Genomic DNA, 22,791 nt, shown 5'->3' with positions numbered 1-22,791 from the left:
TTTTAAAAAGGGAGGAAAATAAGCCAGGCCTAGGTGGCTCATGACTGCAATCCTAGCTATTCAGAAAGCTGGGATCTAGTTCAAAGCCAGCCTGAGAGGAAAGCCTATGAAACTCCATCTCCATATAACCAAAATCAGTCCTGCTTTTGTTAGAAGTGTGACCAAAGTGGTAGAGTGGTACCTGAGCAAGTCTGCTGAGCAAGTGTGAAGCTCTGAGTTCAAGCCCTGGTACCTGCAAAAATAGGGGGCCGATATTTTACATTCGTAAATATTTATGAAGACTGGAGACAATGCATGCTAGGTTCCTAGCTCAGTTAGGAGGCACTTAATAAAAGGTTATTATTATTATTATTGATATCACAAGTAAAGCATCTAGAAAACTGATCCCTTTTTATCACTCCCCTGTCAGTTAACTGTAGTAATACTTCGTGTGTATGTGTGTGTGTCTGTGTATGTGCTGGTGATAGGGCTTAAACTCAGGGCCTAGGCACTGTCCCTGAGCATTTTTTGCTCAAGGCTAGTGTTCTACCACTAGCCTTGCCAGGGCTGGCTGCTGATGCATTCAGCAGCTGATGTGTTCAGCAACAACATTCCTCTAGTTCAAACAATACAGATAATTCAAATAAAAATAATAAGTCTTTTTCCACCCACTTTTACATTCAACTCATTTTTTTCCTTGATGTATCTACTGCTAACCATTAGGCTATTACAAAAAGACTTCACTTAAGATGCTACTATTTGTATTTTTTTATTTTATTATTCTTTCTATTTGTATTTTCTAGTTGCAGAATATTATGGCTAATGTTGGCATATTCACATAGTATTTCACACAAGCTCAAAATTTTCTTGGCCTCCAAATTTTTAAGTGATAGTAGCTAAGGCTGACAATTCCCCAAGAAAAATGAAAATCTTATCTTGCTTTCTGATTAAGAAGCTTTTCAAGGTCTACTTTGTTTTCCCTTTGTCTCCACCTTTATAGGTAATGGCTATGTATTCATAAAGAAAAAGAAGGCATAGTGGCTGTACAATAATGTGTAACATTCACCAAGAAGTAAGATTTGGAATTTGTAATAATTCATACAGAAAATTAACCTGTAACATTTCATAAGCCCAGAGACATGTAAGAACATGGAATATGTTTTTAAAGGTTAAACTTTTTATAACATAAGTAGTTATTTTAAAAAGATAAAAACTTGAGTTTTATAGAAATCCTAGCTATATGTAATACTCTGATTTATATATGCAGAAGAACTAAAGTAAGGATGTGAACAGATATTTATACAGCCAAACTCACAGCAATACAGCTTTGTAATAGCTGAAAGGTAGAGACAACCCAATTCCAGTATCCACAGATAAATGAGTAGGTGTACAGACTATAGCATACATATACAATGCAATAATCAGCCTTAAATAGCAAAGGAGAGGCTGCATTACACCAAAGAAATCAGCCAGTCAAATACACACACACACACACACACACACACACACACAAACTGTACAATTTTTAAAGATACCATTTTGATGTTTCTAGAGTAGCCAATTCATCTAGACAGGAAGTAGAACGGCAGCTACAAGGATGAGAGTAGGGGAAGATGAGGAGTTAGTATTTAATGGGTACAACTGTACGTTTTGAAAGTTTATCAATGATTTACAAGTGTCTAGTAAAAGTCATTAGCTGTATTGATGTGTATTTCTACATGGTAAATGTGCAAATTAATAACAGAGAAAGCAAAATAACATGCCAGCTTATATAATGTTTCATAATGAAGTTGACACCAGCGAATTTACATCTAGAACTAGTTCTATAAGTAAACTCTAGGCCGTACAATAGAAGTATTTTGCATGTATTAGCTTAAATAAGTGACACAAAGGGTGAAGTTCTTCCTTGAGTGACTCTCGGTTACCATAACGCAAGTCAGAGGAGATGCAAGTGGTAACTAAGAAGTAGAGGCTGAAGATCCTGTTAAATGACCTATAATAGCCAAGATGGCCCCAGAACAAAGAGTTCTGTCTCTGCTCCAAAATATCAGCAGTGCCAAGATGAAGAAATCCAAAGTTAGGGGAAAATTCTGAATTATCTAGCTAAGTCTTAAAAGGTCTTTTGGGAGCCCGGTGTGGTACACACTGAGGTCAGACTGGAATTTTCGGTGAGACCTCAAATAGACAGACAAAAAATTCCCCAGGAACACGTTACATATGCTGTTAATTTTACATGTGCCTTATGCAGGCATAGTAAAAACTTCTTGGGTAAGAAGTCAAGCCACTCTCATTGTCTCACACCTATACTCCCAGTTACTCAGGAGGCAGAGATCAGTAAGATCATGGTTCATCAGCCATCGTTACAAGTTAGCAAGATTCCCATCTCAACATACAAACCAGGTGTGACAGTTCCCATCTACAATCCCAGTTATGCAGAAGGAATGGGTAGAAGGAATGGTTCTAGATTGGTCTTGGCAAAAAGTGAGATTCTATCTAAAATAACCTAAAAGCAAAGCGGGTCTGAGGCATAGCTCAGAGTTCAATTGTAGTACAGAACCAAAAAAAAAAAAAAAAAAAAAAAAACCAGTACAGTCACTATTAAATAATTTTTTTTTTGGGTCCAGTCGTGGGGCCTGAACTCTGGGCCTGGGTGCTGTCCCTCAGCTCTTCAGCTCAAGGCTAGCGCTCTACCACTTGAGCCACAGCGCCACTTCCAGCCTTTTCCTTATGTGGTGCTGAGGAATCGAACCCAGGGTCTCAGGCATGCAAGGCAAGTGCTCTACCACTGAGCCACCTTCCCAGCCCACTATTAAATAATTTTATGTTCATTACAATGAGAAATACAAAGAGACAGAATCAGTAATTACTGATATTTATATCTTGTTCCTTGAATCACAGTTGTTATTACTAGTCTATGTACTTTTTCAACATGGCTACTGAATTAGGGAAGATAGACATGATACAGTGTCTAGATCTACTATGGGAAAAGTAAACAAATGTGATGAAATCTGATAACTGACTGATGAGTATGTAAGATCTCCTGTGTATATTAATACCATACCTTGCATTCTAACATTCTCTTACAATGTCAGGCAGGGAGCAAAACCCTGAGTTCAAGTCCTACTATCTCCCAATCTAAAAATTTAGAAAATACAAAAGAAAAGCAGCATGGAGTGAGGAATTTAGTTCAGTGGAAGAGTGCTTGCCTAGCAAGTGCAAGGTCTTGAGTTCAGTCCTTAGCACCCCCCCACCAAAAAAAGGGCAACAGTATTTATTTTCCAACCCTATCAAGATCACAGTTTTGCATGATCACTCTGCTCTCACAAGAAGCTCATAAAGGAGCATCCTAGCTGTGAGCACATTTACTTCAGTGTTGTCACCAGTGTGCTTCAAAAGCTGAAGCTTGCATGTGAGTTGATAGATACTATGAACTACCTCAAGTCTCTTGACGGAGTACTTTTAAAAGCAAGTGATTCATTTCATGACTCTGACTGCCAGCACCCAACACACAACTTTGCCTTAGTGGTAATTCTTAAGACATGCCAAGTAACTGGGGAATGTGCATTTATTGTTCTTTTGAATGTACTTTCAGATCAATTGTGGGAAATGTGATTTGGATGAATGATGCTTATCAATTTACTTCCCACAGAATTCCACAAATTGTCTTGACATAAAAGAATTCATGATTAATGGCAATAGTCTATTTTATTCCAATGCTACTCCCATCTTTCTTTGTTCTGAAAGCCTTTCAAATATATACAAGGTGCCAGCAGGATAACCAAAACCAACAATTAACATTAGGTAGTAAAATGCAAACAGAGGTCATTTCTGCTTTGAACAAATTTGCTAATGAAAAATTCAATTTTATCATGAAGTCTTAAAACCACTGTCACATCAAAATTTCAGAAAAAGCTAGCTTTAGCAGTAAAAATTTTTTAAGAAACCCTTAAAGACCCATACTTCAAATGTTCTGCTAATTAGATTAGCACTAAAAGACAAAACAAACAAAAAAACAACTTAAGAATCACTACTATTTGCTGGGCTGTGAAAATGTTTCCCTCCAATGACTTTAAGAAGGCTAATTTTATTAAACTGCTTAAGAAGAGAAAACCAAGGCATGGGACATGTCTCAAATCAGAGAGTGCTAGCAACCACAGGTCCTTAGTTCAAACCCTAAGGAGGGAGGAAGGGTGAACATATGCCATTATGCTATTTAGTATACACTATGTAAAAAATAACCTGTGTAACTTGTGGGCAGGGATGGGAAGGTGAAACTGGGGGAAAGTAAAGGAAGAGGTGACATTGTCTAAAAAAAGATGTACTCATTACCTGACATATGAAATGGTAGCCCCTGTGTATAACACCTTAATAATATATTTTTTTTAAGTGAAGCCTGGTACTTGTGGCTCACAACTGTAATCCTAGCTACTGAGGAGACTGAGATCCAAGAATCAAGGTTCAAAGCCAGCCCAGGCAGAAAAGTCTGTAAGGCTCTTATCTACAATTTTTTTAACCATCTAAATGGAGGTATGGCTCGAGTGGTAGAGTGCCAGCCTTGAGTGAAAAAGCCAAGCAAGTGCACAGGCCTTGATTTCAAGCTCCAAAACTGGCACAAAAAAAAGGAAAAGAAAATCAAAGCAGCTTCCTAGAAGTGTAGGTTTAACAGACTGTATTAAATTCTCAGTGAAACAATATTTCAGTATATTGCAAAATAATTTTAATATTCCACCAAAAGGGCCAGGAGCAATGGTACATGCCTGTAACCTTAATTACTCAGGAGACAGAGATCAGGAATATAGTGATTGAGGCCAACCCTAGTAAAAGAAACTTCTATCTCAACAAATATGTTGGGCATGATGCCCCATAATCGTACTCCTAGCAATGTTGGAGCTATAGGTGAGAGAATGAATGATGGCTGGCTCCAGGCAAAAATCAAAGGCGTTAGCTGAAAAATAACTAAAACTGGACAAAGGGGTGAGGGTAGAGCTTCTGTTTAACAAGTGCGAAGTTCTGAATTCAACCAACCCTTAGACAATACTGCCAATAACAAACTAAAATGTTCTTCTTGATAGGGTTTTGTTTGTTGTTTTTTTGTTTTTGCTGGTCATGGGGCTTCAACTCAGGGCCTGGGCACTGACCTTGAGCCTCTTTGTGCTCAAGACGAGCACTCTACCACTTGAGCCACAGTGCCACTTCCAGCTTCTTCTGAGTAGTTTAATGGAGATAAGAGTCTCACAAAGGCTGGCTTCTAATCATGATCCTCAGATCTCAGCCTCCTGAGTAGCTAGGATTACAGATGTGGGCTGCCGGTTCCTGGCTTGTTTTCGTTTTTTGGAGACAGAGTCTTGATAGATTACCTAGGAAGGTCTTGAATTTCTGGGCTCAAGTAATTCTTCGATCTCAGCATCCCAAGTCCTGGGACTACAGGTTATGTACTGCTGCACCCAGTAAGGTTGTTTGTTAAAACCATAGGACAGCATGTTTTGAAATGAAAAGTCACAAACTGGGTAGGGTTCCCAAGTGCCAACTCTCAGCCTGGAGCAGCATTCTGGCATACACAAAGGTAGTGAGCTAGTAACGAACAAATGCTGCCTGACATTTACAAAGACTTTTTAAGTGTAGGACAGTTTACTCCACCTATCTATGAGGTGAGTATAACAGGTACTTATATTGTATAGGAGGAGCTTAAAGCCCAGGGACTTATCTAAGGACAAGTACAGTTTGCCAGTAAATGCAAATAACCTCCAGAAACAGAAGAAACCACCAGGTGATTTTACCCAAGCTGGTTATCTTCCCTACTGTAGACAGAGGTATTGCACCAGAGGTATTGTGAACATAGTCAACATGACAAGAAGAACTATCCATACTGTAATGTAATAATTTTAGGTTAATTCTGCCCAAAAATGACAATAACTGCATTTACCAAAACTCTAACTGCTTTCTGAAGTTTAGACTATTTAACATGTGAGTGCCCACTCACTGAGTCTGCCTAAGTCATACAGCATCATGTCAGGTAGGCAACAGAAATGCAGAATACTTTTTATGTGTATTTTGAAAGCCAAGAGATTTCCAGATGTTAGTATGTACAGCCAGTATTCCACCTGATATTCTTTTTTTTTCTTCCAGCGGTATGGGGAATTGAATCCAGGGCTTCACATCCAGGCAAGCACTCTACCACTTGAGCCACATTTTAGTCCTTTTCCTTTTCTTTTTAGTTTTTCAGATGGGATCTAGGACTTTGGCACAGGCAGTCTTGCATTCCAATCTTCTCTCTTCTGTGATTACCAAATAATGGGTATGTACTTTTTCTTTTTTCTTTGAGATATCTTGTATTATTCTGCTTTTCATAGTAAAAAAATGTTTCTGGTATCCCCAGTAACAAATTATTTAATATTCCGCAGCCTCCACAATTATGCCCAGAAATATCAAAATATCCATACCCCAGCTTCATTAGAATACAGATTTTGCTCACCTTTTACCCCTTGAACTATATTTTACCTTGTAGAATCTTTCTTCCTATCTTCCAGCAACTGAACTATTGTTTCCCAACAATTCAGGTTTCAAAGCCACAATTTTCCTAATAAGTGACTCTTCTTGCTAAGACTGCACCAAGTCTTTCTCACAGAACCTTAACCTTCTCCTATATTCTACACTTCATTAGTATTAGTGTTTGGGACTCCTAAACTGTTATCTCTGGAAATGTAGGAATTGTCTTTAAGTTAACAAATTAAAGTTCTTCGCATTTATAAGATTATTTCTTTGTTGCTTTGTATGTCCCTCCCCCACAGTATAATCCCTGCTTTCACTATATTTGATGTCAGTATAACTTGTGGAGGAGATGGGGAAAAACAAGTCGTTTAAGGATACAGGTGGACCTGTTGCAACAATGAGAAGTACAAGTTGTCATGTCGAAAACGAGCTTTACAATGTCAGTGAGGGGGGGGGGGTGGGAAGGGGAGGATTCGGGGGGAGGGGGAGGCTGGGAAGGGATGTGAAGGGTAAACAAAGGAGGAGGCTGCAATGCTTGGTAAGAAATGTATGCATTATCCTGCCCATGTAATTGTAACCCCTCTGTACAGTGTGTTCACAAATAAAATAAAATAAAATTAAATTAAAAAAAAAACAAATTAAAGTTCTCATACCAGTTGGCACCCACCAAAATATAAAGTTAGGAATTATACACTTTCCAGCCTGGTAGGGCTGCTCAAGCCCTGTGCGTTCCTTTGCAGTTCTCTCTGTGCACAGTAACGGTGCTGATACATCAGATACATCCCTGGAGCAGTCAGCCTTGCTATTCCATCCATGTGCCTAGCAGGGCCCTGATACCTGACCCCGCCTGCCTGCTGCAATCTTCCAGCCTTCCCATCTGTCCATCTAAATGGCCAGGGTCTTTTCAGTAATGCTTAAATAACCAAATTGTTGAATTTTCACACTTTATATCAACATCTAAAATTGAGTGAAGGATATAGAAATTAAAATCCTGCAAAGGTTCACTCTATTATATATTTATACAGTGATAGTCTGAATTAACTATAACACACTTCCTTTTTGTGTGTATGTTTATCAGCAAATGTTTTGGAATATTTCCAAAATGACTTAGTATTTTAACATTTGCTATTAGTAAAAGATATATCTTTTCTGCTCTAGAGCAATGAATAAATAACAAAAACACTTTGAAAACAGCAAGTGAAAACATCAAATTATCATCACTGGAACTTAAATTCTTACACTACTTTTCCACATCTGAATTTAGTTAAGATATAATTCAAATAAGCAAAGCACTGCCCAGCAAGTGATTCATATACTCCTATGAGTATTCATTAAATAACCCATCCACAGTCATGAATGCTTCCTTTTCTAGAAGAAATATACATAATAGAGTCTATGCTTCAGGCTCAAAGGAAAGATTCATATTCCAGTCTGGTGGGTCTTACATTTTTCTCCTTTCTATGAGACAAATACCACTTTCAGGGAAAAGATGGAAATGTTGAAAAGGAAAAAAAGAGGTCTGAAACTTGAATTATAGAAATACTGATGGTGATGAAATTGCCATTTTAATATCTTTTAAAAGTACTGCATAAAAGAAAATAAATTTAGAATGCTGGGCTCACACCTGTAATCCTAGCTACTCAGGAGACTAAGATCTGAGGATCACAGTTCAAAGCCAGCTGGGGCAGGAAAGTCTGTGAGACTTTTATCTCTAATAAATCACCAGGAAACCAGAAGTGGCGCTGTGGCTCAAGTGGTAGAGCGCTAGCCTTAAGCTGAGGGACAGTGACCAGGCCTGGAGTTCAAGCCCCACTACTGACAAAAAGAAAAGAAAAAGAAAAGAAAAAAGAAATAAATTTAGAAAATGTTCTTATCCAAAGCAATGATGCTGTAAGATGGTAAGTGCCAGGAGTTACCTGCCCTCAACCAACTACGTTCCTCACCTTTTTCCGTTCCTGCTCCCTCTGCTGGAGTCTACACACAGCTTGATTAGCAGCTTGCACTGAAATAAAACAGACAACAGTTTTCAATCAGCAGCCCTTTTCAAGGAGACTTGTAGATTTTTTTAGTCCCTAAAAACTGCAACCTCTCCCCGCCCCCCCAAAAAAAAAACCCCTGATGTTTTGATGGCTGGTGCAGTGGGAAAAAGTTTTGCCAATACAGATTCAGGAAAACTGAACAGCCATCGTTTTGGAGCTTTGAGTTGCAGGCCATAAGACATTTGTGTACTAACTTCAATGACAAGTTGTCAAGAACTCACAATTCTCTAAACAGACAAGATATATGGTTAATCATATCTTCACAAGTTTCTTGGGTTCATGCCCTCCCTTCCCTTTGTGCATTCACACTGCTCTAGCTCTACAGGTAGTATTTGCCAGCAATACACTTCAACAGCTTTCTACACATCTCCCAGCCTCTGCTCTCTTGTCTCCCCTGAATCATTCTAGCTGCTGCTGTAAGATTCAGCTTTCTCTGGGTCATTGTCATTTGGGCATTTCCACTTTTTAAGAATCAAAACTGCTCATACAGGTTGAGCATCCTTCGTTTAAATAGCAAAATCCCAAATACTCCTAAATCTAAACCTTCTGAATACTGACATGATGATACAGCAGAAAATTCCACACCAGACTTCATGTGATGGGGCATGAGACGAGGCAAAATTCAGGCATACTAAAAATTATGTATAAGTCATCCAAAAAAATCATACACCACAATCAAACAAGATTCATTTTAGGGATGCAAAGCTGGTTCAATATACGCAAATCAATTAATATAATTCATCACATCAACAAGACCAAGGATAAGAACCACATGGATATCTCAACAGATGCAGAAAAATCATTTGACAACATCCAACACCCCTTTATGATGAAGACTCTGGAAAAACTAGGAATCCAGGGAACATTCCTCCATACAATAAAGGCTGTATATGACAAACCTACAGCCAGCATTATACTTAATGGTGAAAAACTAAAGTTATTTCCTCTTATCTCAGGAACAAGACAAGGATGTCCACTCTCTCCACTTCTCGTCAATTTAGTATTAGAATGCCTAGCTACAGCAATAAGACAAGATGCAAACATAGAAGAGATACAAATAGGGAAAGAAGAAGTAAAACGCTCCCTCTTTGCAGATGACATAATCTTGTATTTAAAGAATCCCACAGACTCCACTCCCAAGTTACTCAAGCTGATTCAAAACTTTGGCAAAGGGGCTGGGAAGGTGGTTCAGTGGTAGAGCTCTTGCCTTGCTTGCATGAGGCCCTGGGTTCCATTCCTCAGCACCACATAAGCAAAAAGAAAAAAAGCCATAAGTGGTGCTGTGGCTCAAGTGGTAGAGCGCTTGCCTTGAGCTGAAGAGCTGAGGGACAGCACCCAGGCCCAGAGTTCAGGCCCCACGACCGGACCCCCTGACCAAAAACACAAACAAACAAAAAAAACACAAAAAAAACTTTGGCAAAGTAGTAGGGTATAAAATTAACCCTCAAAAACCAACAATGAGAAAAGCGTGGCTGAAATCAGGAAAGCAACTCCATTCGTAATAGCCCCACATACAAAAAATAAAATACCTAGGAATTAACCAAAGAAGTGAAGGACCTCTATGATGAAAACTTTAAAAACCTGTAAAAGGAAATCAAAACAGAACTTAGAAAGTGGAAAAACCTCCCATGCTCCTGGATTGGATCAACATCATGAAAATGGCAATACTTCCCAAGAGTATCTACAAATTCAATGCAATACCTATCAATATTCCAACCACATTCTTCAAGGAAATAGAAAAGGCAATCCAAAATTTCATATGGAACAATAAAAGACCCCAAATAGCAAAAACGATCCTTAACAGAAAGAACAGTGCTGGAGGAATATTAATACCAAATTTCAAACTCTACTACAAAGCCATAGTCATCAAAACTGCTTAGTACTGGCACAAGAACAAACCTCAGGACCAATGGAATAGAATTGAAAATCCAGAAATGAACCCACAGACCTATAGCCATCTAATCTTCGATAAGGGAGCTAAAAAAAAATAGAATGGAAGACAGCCTCTTCAGTAAATGGTGCTGGAAAAATTGGTTACGCACTTGTAGAAAACTAAAGCTAGATCCTTATATAGTACCCTGTACCAGAATCAACTCCAAATGGATCAAAGACCTCGGAGTCAAAGCAGACACTCTGAAAACATTACAGGATGGAATAGGAGAAACCCTAGGTCTCCTTGGCACAGGCCGAAATTTTCTTAATAGAGACCTAGAAACACAACAAATCAAAGAAAGGTTGGACAAATGGGATTGCATGAAATTGCAGAGCTTCTGCATGGCAAAGGACATAGCTAGCAAGATCAATAGAAAGCCCACAGATTGGGAAGATCTTCACTAGCCATACAACAGACAAGAAACAACTGCACAATAAATAAGTGGGCTAAAGACTTAAAGAGAAACTTCTCTGAAGAGGAAAGAAGGATGGCCAATAGACACATGCAGAAATCTTCAACCTCCCTAGCCATAAAAGAAATGCAAATCAAAACAACATTGAGATACCACCTCACCCCAGTCAGAATGGCTATAATCAAGAACTCTAAGAACAACAGATGCTGGAGGGGATGTGGACAGAAGGGAACTTTACTGCATTGTTGGTGGGAGTGTAAACGTGTTCAATTACTTTGGAAAGTAGTATGGAGGGTCCTCAAAAGACTCCACATAGAGCTCCCCTATGACCCAGCAATCCCACTTTTGGGCATTTACCCAAGCTGCCAGCACAACTATGTTTATTGCAGCATTATTTACCATAGCTAAGATATGGAACCAACCCAGATGCCCCTCAGTAGATGAATGGATCAAGAAAATGGAATTCTATGCCTCCATCAGAAAGAATGACATTGCCCCATTTGTTAGGAAATGAAAAGACTTGGAAAAAATTGTATTAAGTGAAGTAAGCCAGGCCCAAAGAAACATAGGTCCCATGGTTTCTCTTATTTGCAATATCTAGTATATGTCTGAGTCAAGCAGAAAAGGTCAGATAAGGTGACGTTAGGGAAATGAACCCTAAGATGATTTTTTCTTTCATGCGATTGTTTCTAACACATTTATAAGATAACCCCTGCTTTCACTCTATTTGATGTCAGTATAATTTGTGGAGGGGAAGGGAAAAACAAATCGTTTAAATAGGGATACAGGTGGACCCATTGCAATAATGAGATGTACAAGTCGTTATGTCGAAAACGAACTTTACAACTTTCGTGGGGGGGGGGGAGTTTGGGGGGGTGGGGAGGGAGGATTGGAAGGGATGGGAAGGGGAAACAAAGGAGGAGGCTACAATACTTGATAAGAAATGTAATCATTATCTTGCCCATGTAATTGTAATTCCTCTGTACAGTATTTTCACAATAATAAAAAAAAAAAACACTGAATTCCAGAGAGGTATGTCACTCAAGATGGCAAAATAAGTACAGGAAACAGCATTCCAAACCAGATGCTTCTTGACTTTATAAACACTTGGCTCAATTATTTTCCTACTTTTATTATCTCATAAAAATATTTTTAATTCTTTAGTTCTCAAGTATTTTCATTTAACACATTAATTTCAGTCACTCCAACCAAGTAAGGACATGCAGTCCTAAGAGTCAGCCTCAGTGAACCTAAGCTTGAGCCCCCTAGGGTGACTGCTCTGGGGATGTCCTCTCTCAGAGTCATTCCTAGGCACTGTTCATATGGCTGCTCTTGGGCCCACAGCACCTCAGTTCCTCATTCCTAAAATGAACATAAAAACTAATGGGACTCAGAACAAGATGGAATAATTTGATGGGATAATAAATAAAAGCCACTTTCAGGCATTCTTTACACACACTGTTAAGGCATGTCACTACTATTGTTCTATGCACTGTTCTATGCCTGAGAGTGCCTTTAAAAGCTTTCCCTCCTCCAAAAGCTCGGCTCAAGTTTACTGCCTTTGGAGAGCCTTCCCTAAAAGATGACAGTCCTTCATTAGTGGTGTGTGCACCTGTACCTCATCATGCACTTGCATTTGCTTAAACTGGAGGTTCACAGATCTTCCACTCCAATCCAGGCTAGCCCCAACGAGGTCAGATTTCCACAGCAGGGCAGAGAATGTGATTTCTCTGTCAGAAATGTTAAGCCTCTGCTTCTGGCAAGAGGAGGATTTTGTTTTTAAAAAGCTGTGTTAATGGTTATCAGTAATCATTAATTTTAGTTGTATCAAGGATAATATTTAAGGACTGAAAAATTAGGTTCCTGGTCTTTACTTATTTTTTTCTAAGTGAAAACAAAGTAGGAGTTGATTAGCTCTACTTGCTTTCTGGCATGTTAGTATTACGTCATTCTTCCCAAGTGCTGGTTCTATCATTTCCTGCTTGTGTTTTTTCTTTTCTTACTGACTTCGTAAATGTAACTAAAACCCAGTTTTGCTTCAACATTTTCACATCATCCTGAGCTTAATGAAAAGAAAGAGCTATAGGACTGGGTTATTCAGTCAATTCTTCCAACCTTTAAGAATTCAGCTAGAACTTTGTTCCACAGGATTATACTATGTTTGGACAGAATATCCATTTTTTTTTGGAATTTCAGACCCTGTGAAGTAATTTGCATTTTAACCTCTCAGCCACATAATACTTTCTGAATTTGTAAACTAATAAAATTTGCTTCTCTAAAATCTAAAACAATCACTTGACTACGGAAAGCAAGTCCCTTCCTTTCTGAGTGACTCCCTGAGGAAGAGGCCTTCTTCTGGGATCTGGCCATCTGGCAGGCGTGGCATGCAGCAATGGCCATAAAGTGATGGTCTACTGTCTCAGGCTTTCAGCGGCCTATATGGACTTTCAAGAAAGTCGAGAATCTGTCAGATGGTTTTCTCTTAAGCAAAACCTTACTCCAGGAACTCAGTACCCCACCGTTGTTGTGTCACACAGGCACATGCACAGTCTAGTAATACACACAGCTAAAACTGTCTTACTTTCTGCACATCTATGTGTAAACTTCAGATACATAAAATAACATCTCCCCTCTACCCAATCAACCAGCTACCTCTATAGTCTATTCTGTTTATCCTTCTATTTGGATATATGTAGAGATGTTCAGAATGAAGTTCACCGAAGCAATGATTACTTTTAGGTAATTATTTAGTGTGATTTTTTTTGTTTTCTTTCTGTTAAAAATGGCTTGACTATGACTAAAAAGTGATAAAGTATCAGCCATGAGCAAAAAAGCCAAGCAAGAACACAGGGCCCTTCCCCAATACCAATATATACACATTAAAATTCCTTGGCTGGGGGTATAGTTCAGTGGTGCACAAAGTTGGACCAGTGGAGTAAGATTCACATCTGCAGAAGCACAGCATGCATATACATATATGTGTGTGTATGTGTATGTGTGTGTATGTGTAATTGTTCTACTGATAGGCACAAAACAAAATTCATCACTAGGCTTATGATGTGCTTTGATGAGAAAATAATCCATGAATAGTCCATGAATAATTTGACACAACTACCTGATCATTCAATAGAATGAGTTAACATATCAGTTAACATGTGGTTAAAACATCGTTTTAAACAAAAATAACTTGCTGGAAATGCTAGCTGACCAAGGTCAGTTTTTAAGCACTCTGAATCTTGCAGACAGTGATGCTCAGCAAAACAGACAAGAAAATCCTCATGTTGGAGTTGTACTGAAGCTTTTCCTGTTCAACAAGGAAAACCACTCCAAACAGCATTGTCTTTTCCTACATTCTTTTTTCTACAGATGACAATAAGAACCACATATTGCAGTGCTGTTAGAATCCAAACTACTAACTTCATTATTTAATGTTTTAATTGTTCTAGTCAAGAAAATATATTTTCAGTCTAGATTCCCAATCCAGTGATTCTTTTTGTTGCTTTTAAAGAAGCTAATGTTCATATAACTGGATCTTGAGAATAAAAACAGTCAAAATAGCCGCTCACAGGTTTATAATACATTTCATACTTTTTTGAATAAACAGTAAACTTATTAAAATCAATCATAAAATTACGTGCAGGAAAAAAAAACAAACAACAGATAACTTCCAAGGAGGGAAAAGGACTTCTTTAAGTACTTGAGCTTCAGCTGGTGCTCAGTGGAGCTCAGGAGTTTCGAAGTCTCTACCTTCACACCCTAAATTGAGCTCCCAGTCTTAAACTGCAATCAAACTGGGATATATCTGCTGGAGCTAATTTGCCTTTGCATGTAAAGAGGGGTCTATATTGGACAGTCTGTAGAGCCTGCTAGATTTGTAGGGCAGCAAGAACAGTCACAGATTGGAGGTCCACTTGTCCTATATGACATGGGCAACACTTCAAGATTGAGATGAGCTGGAATGTGGAATGCCTTTGAAACATTGGCTACTGGTAGAAGAGGATTTTCTTCACAAGCAGTGATCAGAGACACCTCCTGATACCAAAGTGCTTTGGCATCTGGTGGAACAGATCTGTGTCAGGTATCCTGAACTAGATCCTAGATCATCTTCTTGTGGCTATTCATCTTCTGACACAAGTACAGGACAGTCTGTATTGAATGCCGTGAACAAGAAATCCTCCAGCTACAGATCAACTGCCCTGTGTTGTGCCCCTTCAGCTGCCACTGCAGGTGAAAATTGTTCGTCCTCAAGTGGTGAGGGCAGAGGCAAATCAAGCATCATCGACTGTGCCCTGAGCTCATTCCTTATCATATGCCATGGGCATATGTACAACAATATGCTGAACTGCTCTCCCATGTTGTGGGATGATGCCTCTGGTGAAGCTGAGCATGTCTCAGCTGCTATGGACTGACCCATGTGGGTACACAGCAATGATGGCTCTTCGGCAGGCCCGGCTGGAGCGTTTATCTATCTGAGATAAAGTGGACATCTTGGCATCCATGGCAGTTGGAGCACATGCTGATTTTTCAGCTGCTGCTGTAGCCTAACACAGTTTTCTTTTCAGTGGAATGGGCACAGCCCACTGGGCACCCACCACTGTTGGTACCTAGGATTGGCTTGGAGGAGTCTGAGCAGTATCTGGATCCCTGCTGTCTTCATCTGAGCTGCCAGGTGTCACTGCCAATCTCTATATGTAAAGGGTTAGAAACTTCTTCTGGGTATGGTTTGGGGTTAAGGTCTGGGTCCAGGATGGATCCAGTGTCTAGAGGCATTCTCTGCAGGATCTTCTGGAGTCTGAACTAGTAAAAAAAAAACAGAAAGCAGCAAGAAAATATGCCATTTTCTTTGCTATTACTGGACAAGTTTGCCAGTTGGGGCAAGCTCTAGAATGTGGCTGCCTGGATACCTGAATTCCAAGTTCTCTTTGGTCACTTCGTAGGGTCCTCTTACCTAAGCCCCTTCTCCAACAGCACTGCCACAAAGTACCCCTAGACTTCTGATTGCTTCTCATAATACGTTTACTATTTGTACAACTGGACACAGCTTTACAAATATACTCAACCATTCAAGAGGATGTGAATTCAGACTATTTAATATCTAGAGCTTTCAATGTTATCATATATGCATGAGATCCCCAAGGCTTGGTGTTATTTGGTACAACTGCAAACAGTGATAAAATGACAACAGGACATGATACATCAAAATCCTTCAAATTCTTAGAAGTCCTGTTGTCCAGTTGAGAGACACAGCATTCACCTATAACCGATATAAGAAGATCTTTCCTAGATTAAAACAAAAACCTTATATCCCATCTTGCAGCCAACAGATAAATTATAAGGAAAAGAGATTTATTTTGTTCATGGCTTGCTCCAAGGTTGAGAGACACATCTGCATAGCCTTGTTGAGGGTCAAGTCCTGAGGCAGTGCCGGGCATCCCATGGCAGGGGACCCACACTGTTTACTTTTATATACCTAACGTGGGGGAAAGACGTTATAGGCACATCTTGTTTCACACATAAACATTCTAGTGAATAAAGATGAGAGTTTTCCTTTTAGTTTAGGATCTAAAATGCTTGTAAATGGTTAAGGGTATGGAAGAATTAGAGAAAAGAGTATGTTTGTAATAAAATGCAAAAGCTTCAAGTCAATTTTAGATTTTTTGCTGTTCCCACTCAAAGAAACCAAATATGAGCTGGAGCTTTTCCAGCCTCTATTAGCATTAGAGTACAAAAGACCATTAAGCTGGAGTAACACACAAACTTAAGGACCATCATCACTAACAAATGTCCCTCTGCTACCTTCCTGCTAGTCAGTCTACTATAGGTCACTCTTGACATCCTCCTGCATTCTGCACCTCAGTAATCCATCATTATTTGCCAGTGCACAAACTGAGTACTCAATATAACATGAACTTCTGATAACTTCTAATTTTGAAATCAGAAATAAAGCTTCTTTTACTCTGTGATGTTTTGATATTAAGTAACACTAACATTCTTTTGATCAGTTATCTCTTTGCATGAAAACATTTTGCTTAATGGCGTAAAGCAATAATTAATTATGAAAAGATTATGTTTTGGAAAAAGCTAAGACCTTTAATAGCTTATTTGAAAAAAGAAGCTTCATTTATGTCCTAATTCCTGCTCATCAAACACTTTCTTATAGATTAACTTCTTCAAGGTAAAGAGTTTCATTTTCTCACATCCTAAGGACTGTCTTGTGAACTGTGGATACACATATCTTGTTTTGAAGATTAATGTTCTTACCATCATTGGCAACATACAACCACCACCAGACAAGCACTTTCTGTGACTGGGCTTCCCTCCCATATAGTCCCATTTGGAATTTCCTCTTTCTATTTCCCACTGTAACAGTCAAGAAAATGTTTCTGGTATAGCATTCATTTCAAGTTAAAATCAAAATCAAAGAAGTCACTGGCTTACATCTCTGGAGAACTTCCTCCAAGTTGTCCTTCATTGTCTCTCCGCATTTGGGAAGAGTATGTTCTTTTGTTTCATGGATCATGTTCTTTAGGTTTTCAAGAACCCGCAATTCTCGCAGATTACGTTTTTCCTATTAAAACAAAGCAAATGACTAGTACAGATTGTGTCTTCAGTCTTAGTAACCACTTTCTGAGGTTCCCACCCAAATCTTGGTTATGTTACTATTATTACTGAAATTTTCACAGCTTTCTTCTACTTATTTGGCAATCAGTGAGGTTGCAACCTAGAGGCGTTTTTTTATTTTTATTATGAAATGCTCCCAAGAGTTGCAATATGACTAATATTTTCACAGCAATAGAGGCTTAAATTTTTACCTATTTTGCCAAAAGACACGCTTTCATTAAATCAGATACTTTATCTGATTTCAAACTCCATTTGCTTCTATTATTATGTATTACATTTTTTTATTCCTTTTCTCTCAAAATAAGAGTAGATGACAAAAGTAAATAGATTATAGATACTTTCCACACAGAAAAAAACTGAACAGTGAAAGCCTATGCTTAGAAAGTTCAGGGCTGGCCCTAGAGGAGACTGGAAACTTGAGCAGTAAACAATTCTCTACACTGGTACAGAACTTTCCACAAATTATAAGGGGCTCACTATGCCTAGGCTGTTTGTACAAAGAATGTGGTTAGTGCTGAACATCTCTTTCCTCTGGGAGCATGGAATCCTGGTACATGTAGACAATGCCTACATTATTAGCTCTATACAAACACTGGCTTCCTAAGCTTGGGCAGGCTTCAGGCTTCCAGGTAGATTGCACTGTATATGGTCTACCACAATCAGTTTCTGGGGGTATGGTGCACTTCCTCTGGGATTCTACTGGGAAGAGCCTCTTGGAAGATCCCACTTGGTTTGCTCCAAACTTCTTCCATGTACCTCTCTTCCTTTGCTCATTTTGCTCTGAATCCTTCTTCCAGGATAAAACTTAGCCATGAATATGAAACTGGGGGTGGTTGGGGAGACTCTGTCACAGCCCCCTCCCCCAAAAGTAAGGCTTAAGCACCCTCCAGTGTCCACAAACTTGAATGTGATCAAGAATTTGTGACTATTGGGATGGGAAGGTGGCTCAGTGGTAGAGCGCTTGCCTTGCATGCCTGAGGCCCTGGACTGGATTCCTCAGCACCACATAAGCAAAAAAGAAAAAACCCCGAAGTTCGCTGTGGCTCAAGTGGTAGAACGCTAGCCTTGAGTTGAAGAGCTGAGGGACAGTGCCCAGGCCCAGAGTTCAGGCCCCATGAACGGACCCAAAAATTTGTGACTATCTTCAAAGAATATAACAAGAAAAGGGAGAGAAATCTTCAATTTATAATGAAAAAAATCTGGCAAATGTTATCTCAATTGTACAATTGACGGCTCACAGAGTTAGGTGACACTTTGTTGATAACATGAGCCTCCAAATGAGATATGTGTCTTTAATCTCTGTGGTATTTATGAAAATCCATAAACTTGATCTAATCCTAAGAAAAACATCAAATGCAAATTGGAGGCATCCTGATAAGATATCTGCTGAGTACAAGACCGTCAAGGTCAAGAAAAGCAAGGAAAGACTGTGAAATCAACATAGACCAAAGAAGACCAGGGAGCATGACAATTAAATGCAAAGTGGTACCTTGAGTAGATGCCACAATAGAAAAATTGGTGAAATTTAAATAAAATCTGGTATCTCATTAATAGTAACATACCAACATTAATTCTTTAGTTTTGACAAATGTGTCATGATAATACAGGACATTAATAATGGGAAAAATGGGTTAAAAGTTTATGGGTACTCTGTACTATCTCTGAAATTTTCCTACAAACATAAAACTAATATAAAGCATTTTATATTGTGACAGTAAATTTGAAAATAAGTCTATTGCAATCTTGGATTTTTGCCTTGTTTTTTTAAGTCATTCTTAGGAAACAGCTGTGGCTAGCTTCTTATACAATTTTTATAATGACAAATTTAGAATTTAACAAAAGTTCAGAGAATAACATGAAGGGCCTCAAGGCCTTATCAAGTAATCTTCAACTATTCTTAGCTCATGACTGATTTTGCTCCTTCTATAACACTATGCTCATCTCCCCTAGAGAATCCGATGCAAATCCCAGATACTATATCATTTTACTGTAATTATGTCAACATATGCCTTCCTCCTAGGAGGAAAAAAAAAGATACAATAAGGCTCTCTCTCTCCTCTCACTCTCTCTCTCTCTCTCTCTCTCTCTCTCTCTCTCTCTCTCTCCACACACACACACACACACACACACACACAAATACACAAATCATGATTTTTTTTTTTTGCCAGTCCAGGAACTTGAACTCTGGGCCTGGGCCTGTCCCTAAGCTCCTTTTGCTCAAAGCTAGCACTCTACCACTTGAGCCATAGCTTCACTTCTGGCTTTTTCTATGATTAACAGGAGATGAGAGCCTCATGGACTTTCCTTCCAGGTTGGCTTCAAACCTATATCCTCAGACCTCAGCCTCCTGAGTAGCTAGGATTACAGGTGTGAGCCACTGGAGCTCAGCCAACTTTTTTAATATCATTAAATATCAAAGCAGTGTTTATATTCCCTCAAATGTCCTATAAATGTTTTTATTCCTACTAATTAAAATTCATATATTGCATCTGGTTAAGATACAATGGTTAAGATGCTTCATAATTCTTAATCTACATATTTTTCTATCATGTTCTTTCCTAGCAATTTGTTGAAATGCCATTTATTTGTTCTGCAATGAGCTATAAACTGTTTTAATTTAACATACTCTTTTGTCTCTTCTATCTCCTGTACATCATCAGAACTAAAGATTCAGGATTTAGTTTCATTTCTGTTTGCATGTAAAGGTCAGAGGTGGGTTATGAACTCTCAACAGAATGTTGGTAGCATTTTATCTTTATTTATTAGAAGGAATACTTCGGTAAGAGAAACTGACCCTCAACAACTATATGATTACTCTGAGAAATGCTCACATATGAAAGGTGAAAGATGACACCTGATTTTTCCCTGAATTATTTCCCTAGTGGTCCAAAGGGTGATGGGAAAGAGTTTTTGTTTGTGTACATCTTCACAGCTCCTAGCATTAAACATACTTGACTCTCTCCAATTCATCACACTACTCCTCACACTATCCTAGCTCTGGCTGGTGGGAGCCTGTTCAAACTGGTCCTGGGAGCCAATTCTGAGACTTCTCAGACAGAACTCCAATATTGTTAAGTTTTTGCTTTCTGGTATGACCTGATGTTCCACATCATCCTGTACTATGCTTTTGATCCACCACTTGTATTAAGAGATAGAATTCAGAGTGAACAATAAGATGGATGTGGTAATCCCAACACTTGGAAGGCAGAGGCAAGAGACATATGTGTTTGAGGCCAGACTGGGCTACATTAGGAGACGCTGTCTAAAAAATTACCCAAAAAACCATGATATACAACTAAACATTGATAGTCAAACTTAAATTTAGGACTATAGAATTTTAAATTACTGTCTCTAGGCCGGGAAGGTGGCTCAGTGGTAGAGTGCTTGCCTTGCATATATGAGGTCCTGGGTTCAATTCCTCTGCACCACTTAAGCAGAAAAACATGGAAGTGACGCTGTGGCTCAATTGGTAGAGCACTAGCCTCAAGCTGAAAAGCTGAGGGACAGCGCCCAGGCCCAGAGTTCAGGCCCCATGACCAACACACACACACACACACACACACACACACACACACACACACACACACACACACACACACACACACACACACACACACACACACACACACACACACACACACACACACACACACACACACACACACACACACACACACACTACTGTCTCTATTCTGTTTCTTTACAGTTTTCAAATACTATTGCAATTTCTCATTTAATTTATTGCTGACTAACTAAAAATATCAATATCAACATTAACACAATGATTACTGAAAATAGTTTATAAACTATTTTTACAAAATTTTATTACCTTTTGAAGGTATATTATATTAAAAGTATATAATAAAATTATTGTATTTTAATGTCACTTGTAATAATTTCTGAGTCACAATATTACCAACCAGAAATGTACTTTCTTTATATATTTGACTTGATTTTTAGCGACTGCTTCTTAAATTTTGCTTTAAATTACATAAAATACTTACATTCCTCCAAAACTACATCTATAAGACAAAATATGCTGAAAGGTGTCTAACTTCTATACCTATTCGCACCCTATTTCCTCCCTCATTTTCTTCTTGTTCAGGTAATTAAAAATTGTGTCCAACAACTGTTTTACATATAAGGATCTAAACCTGTATACATATATTTAGTATGTATAATCTCTAGGTGATAATGTGGTCTATTTGCTCTCTTTTTAATCGTACTTTCTAAAAAATAGAGAAGCTTATGATGAGGGTTACATCCCCCCAAACCAATGTTAAGGTGAAAACATTATAAATCAAACACACACAGAATAGACCTAACCTATAGAGCTTACTAGTTTAGCAACCAGTCCTCTGCAGTTTTGATTGCTTCCTGCAGAAATCTCATAGCTGATTAAGAGCTGTGGCTCACTGTTCTGCCAATCAGGGCAGGGAGGATTGGGTCACCTATCATTAGCCTGGGAAAGAATCCAAATTCAAAATATTCAGAGGAAAGTTACTTCTGTGCCAACATAAAGGCAAACAATCCTAAATCAATTGTAACTTAAAGACTATATTTTCAGAAATGAGCAGTGTTGTTCTCATGGTTATTTATACTAATAATTTATATTATATCCTTGTACATAATAACCTCCACGTTGGGGCCCAACATCCATTTATTCCCACTATAAAGAATATTAATATTAGGTGATAACTTTTTTTTGCTCTAATCTTTCCCCATCCCTCAATATCAGAGTTTTAGTATTTGAGTTAACTAGTGAAGATACCCTACTTTGCACACGCCCTTCCCCATCTGCTTTTAGTTCTGATAAGTTATATGGTATAATCACTGTCAGTACAGTCACTGCACATCACATTCTCTCTTGACACCCTTCTTAAGTCTTAACTAACCACATACTAATGATTAGAAACTTTTATTAGGAAGGAGTATCTACAGTCAGTTCGGTTTTCTGAAACTACATTCTACAATAGTCAATATATTCCTCAGGAAAAGCTCATTTGTACAGCATTTCTACAGTCCTCATGTAACCTTAAGTGTTTGTAGTTCCTATATCTAGGGATCAGTTGGGGTAGATATAAAAGCTCTTATTGTTCCTCCCTTGCTTTCTAGCATAACACAAATAAGTCTGTTAACAACTGGATTTTCTTCCTCTAATAAAGAACTTAGTCATGTTTCCTGGATGCCTGGAAGACTCCTGTTTTCTTTAAAGCTCAATAGTGCTAGTGGAAAATCCTTAGTGTTGGCTATTCCAGGTTAATCTTCCCAGAAAGCAGAATGCTCTTCAATATTTTTCAATATTTTTCTTTCAGTAA

The 22,791-nt window shown here is 38.6% G+C and overlaps 1 protein-coding gene across 2 annotated transcripts in view; it reads right to left on the bottom strand.

Moving 5' to 3' along the window:
- Bloc1s5 (biogenesis of lysosomal organelles complex 1 subunit 5) overlaps positions 1 to 22,791 on the bottom strand; it is a 45,124-nt gene that overhangs the window by 5,204 nt on the left and 17,129 nt on the right. Inside the window, exons 3-5 of one of the 2 annotated variants that reach the window (XM_070024608.1) lie at positions 17,291 to 17,420; positions 8,412 to 8,470; positions 182 to 232 (exon numbers count right to left, since the gene is read on the bottom strand). In XM_070024608.1, the coding sequence (XP_069880709.1) occupies positions 182 to 232; positions 8,412 to 8,470; positions 17,291 to 17,420 (240 nt within the window). The remainder of the gene's footprint in view (positions 1 to 181; positions 233 to 8,411; positions 8,471 to 17,290; positions 17,421 to 22,791) is intronic. The other variant, XM_070024609.1, reaches the window with a different exon arrangement.

This window comes from Dipodomys merriami, unplaced genomic scaffold (assembly GCF_024711535.1).
Source record: "Dipodomys merriami isolate MVZ:Mamm:240054 unplaced genomic scaffold, mDipMer1.0.p SCAF_16, whole genome shotgun sequence".
In the NCBI taxonomy this organism is placed as follows: Eukaryota; Metazoa; Chordata; class Mammalia; order Rodentia; family Heteromyidae; genus Dipodomys; species Dipodomys merriami.
The sequence above is the reverse complement of the archived record's forward strand: the minus strand, read 5'-3'. Positions and strand labels throughout refer to the sequence as shown.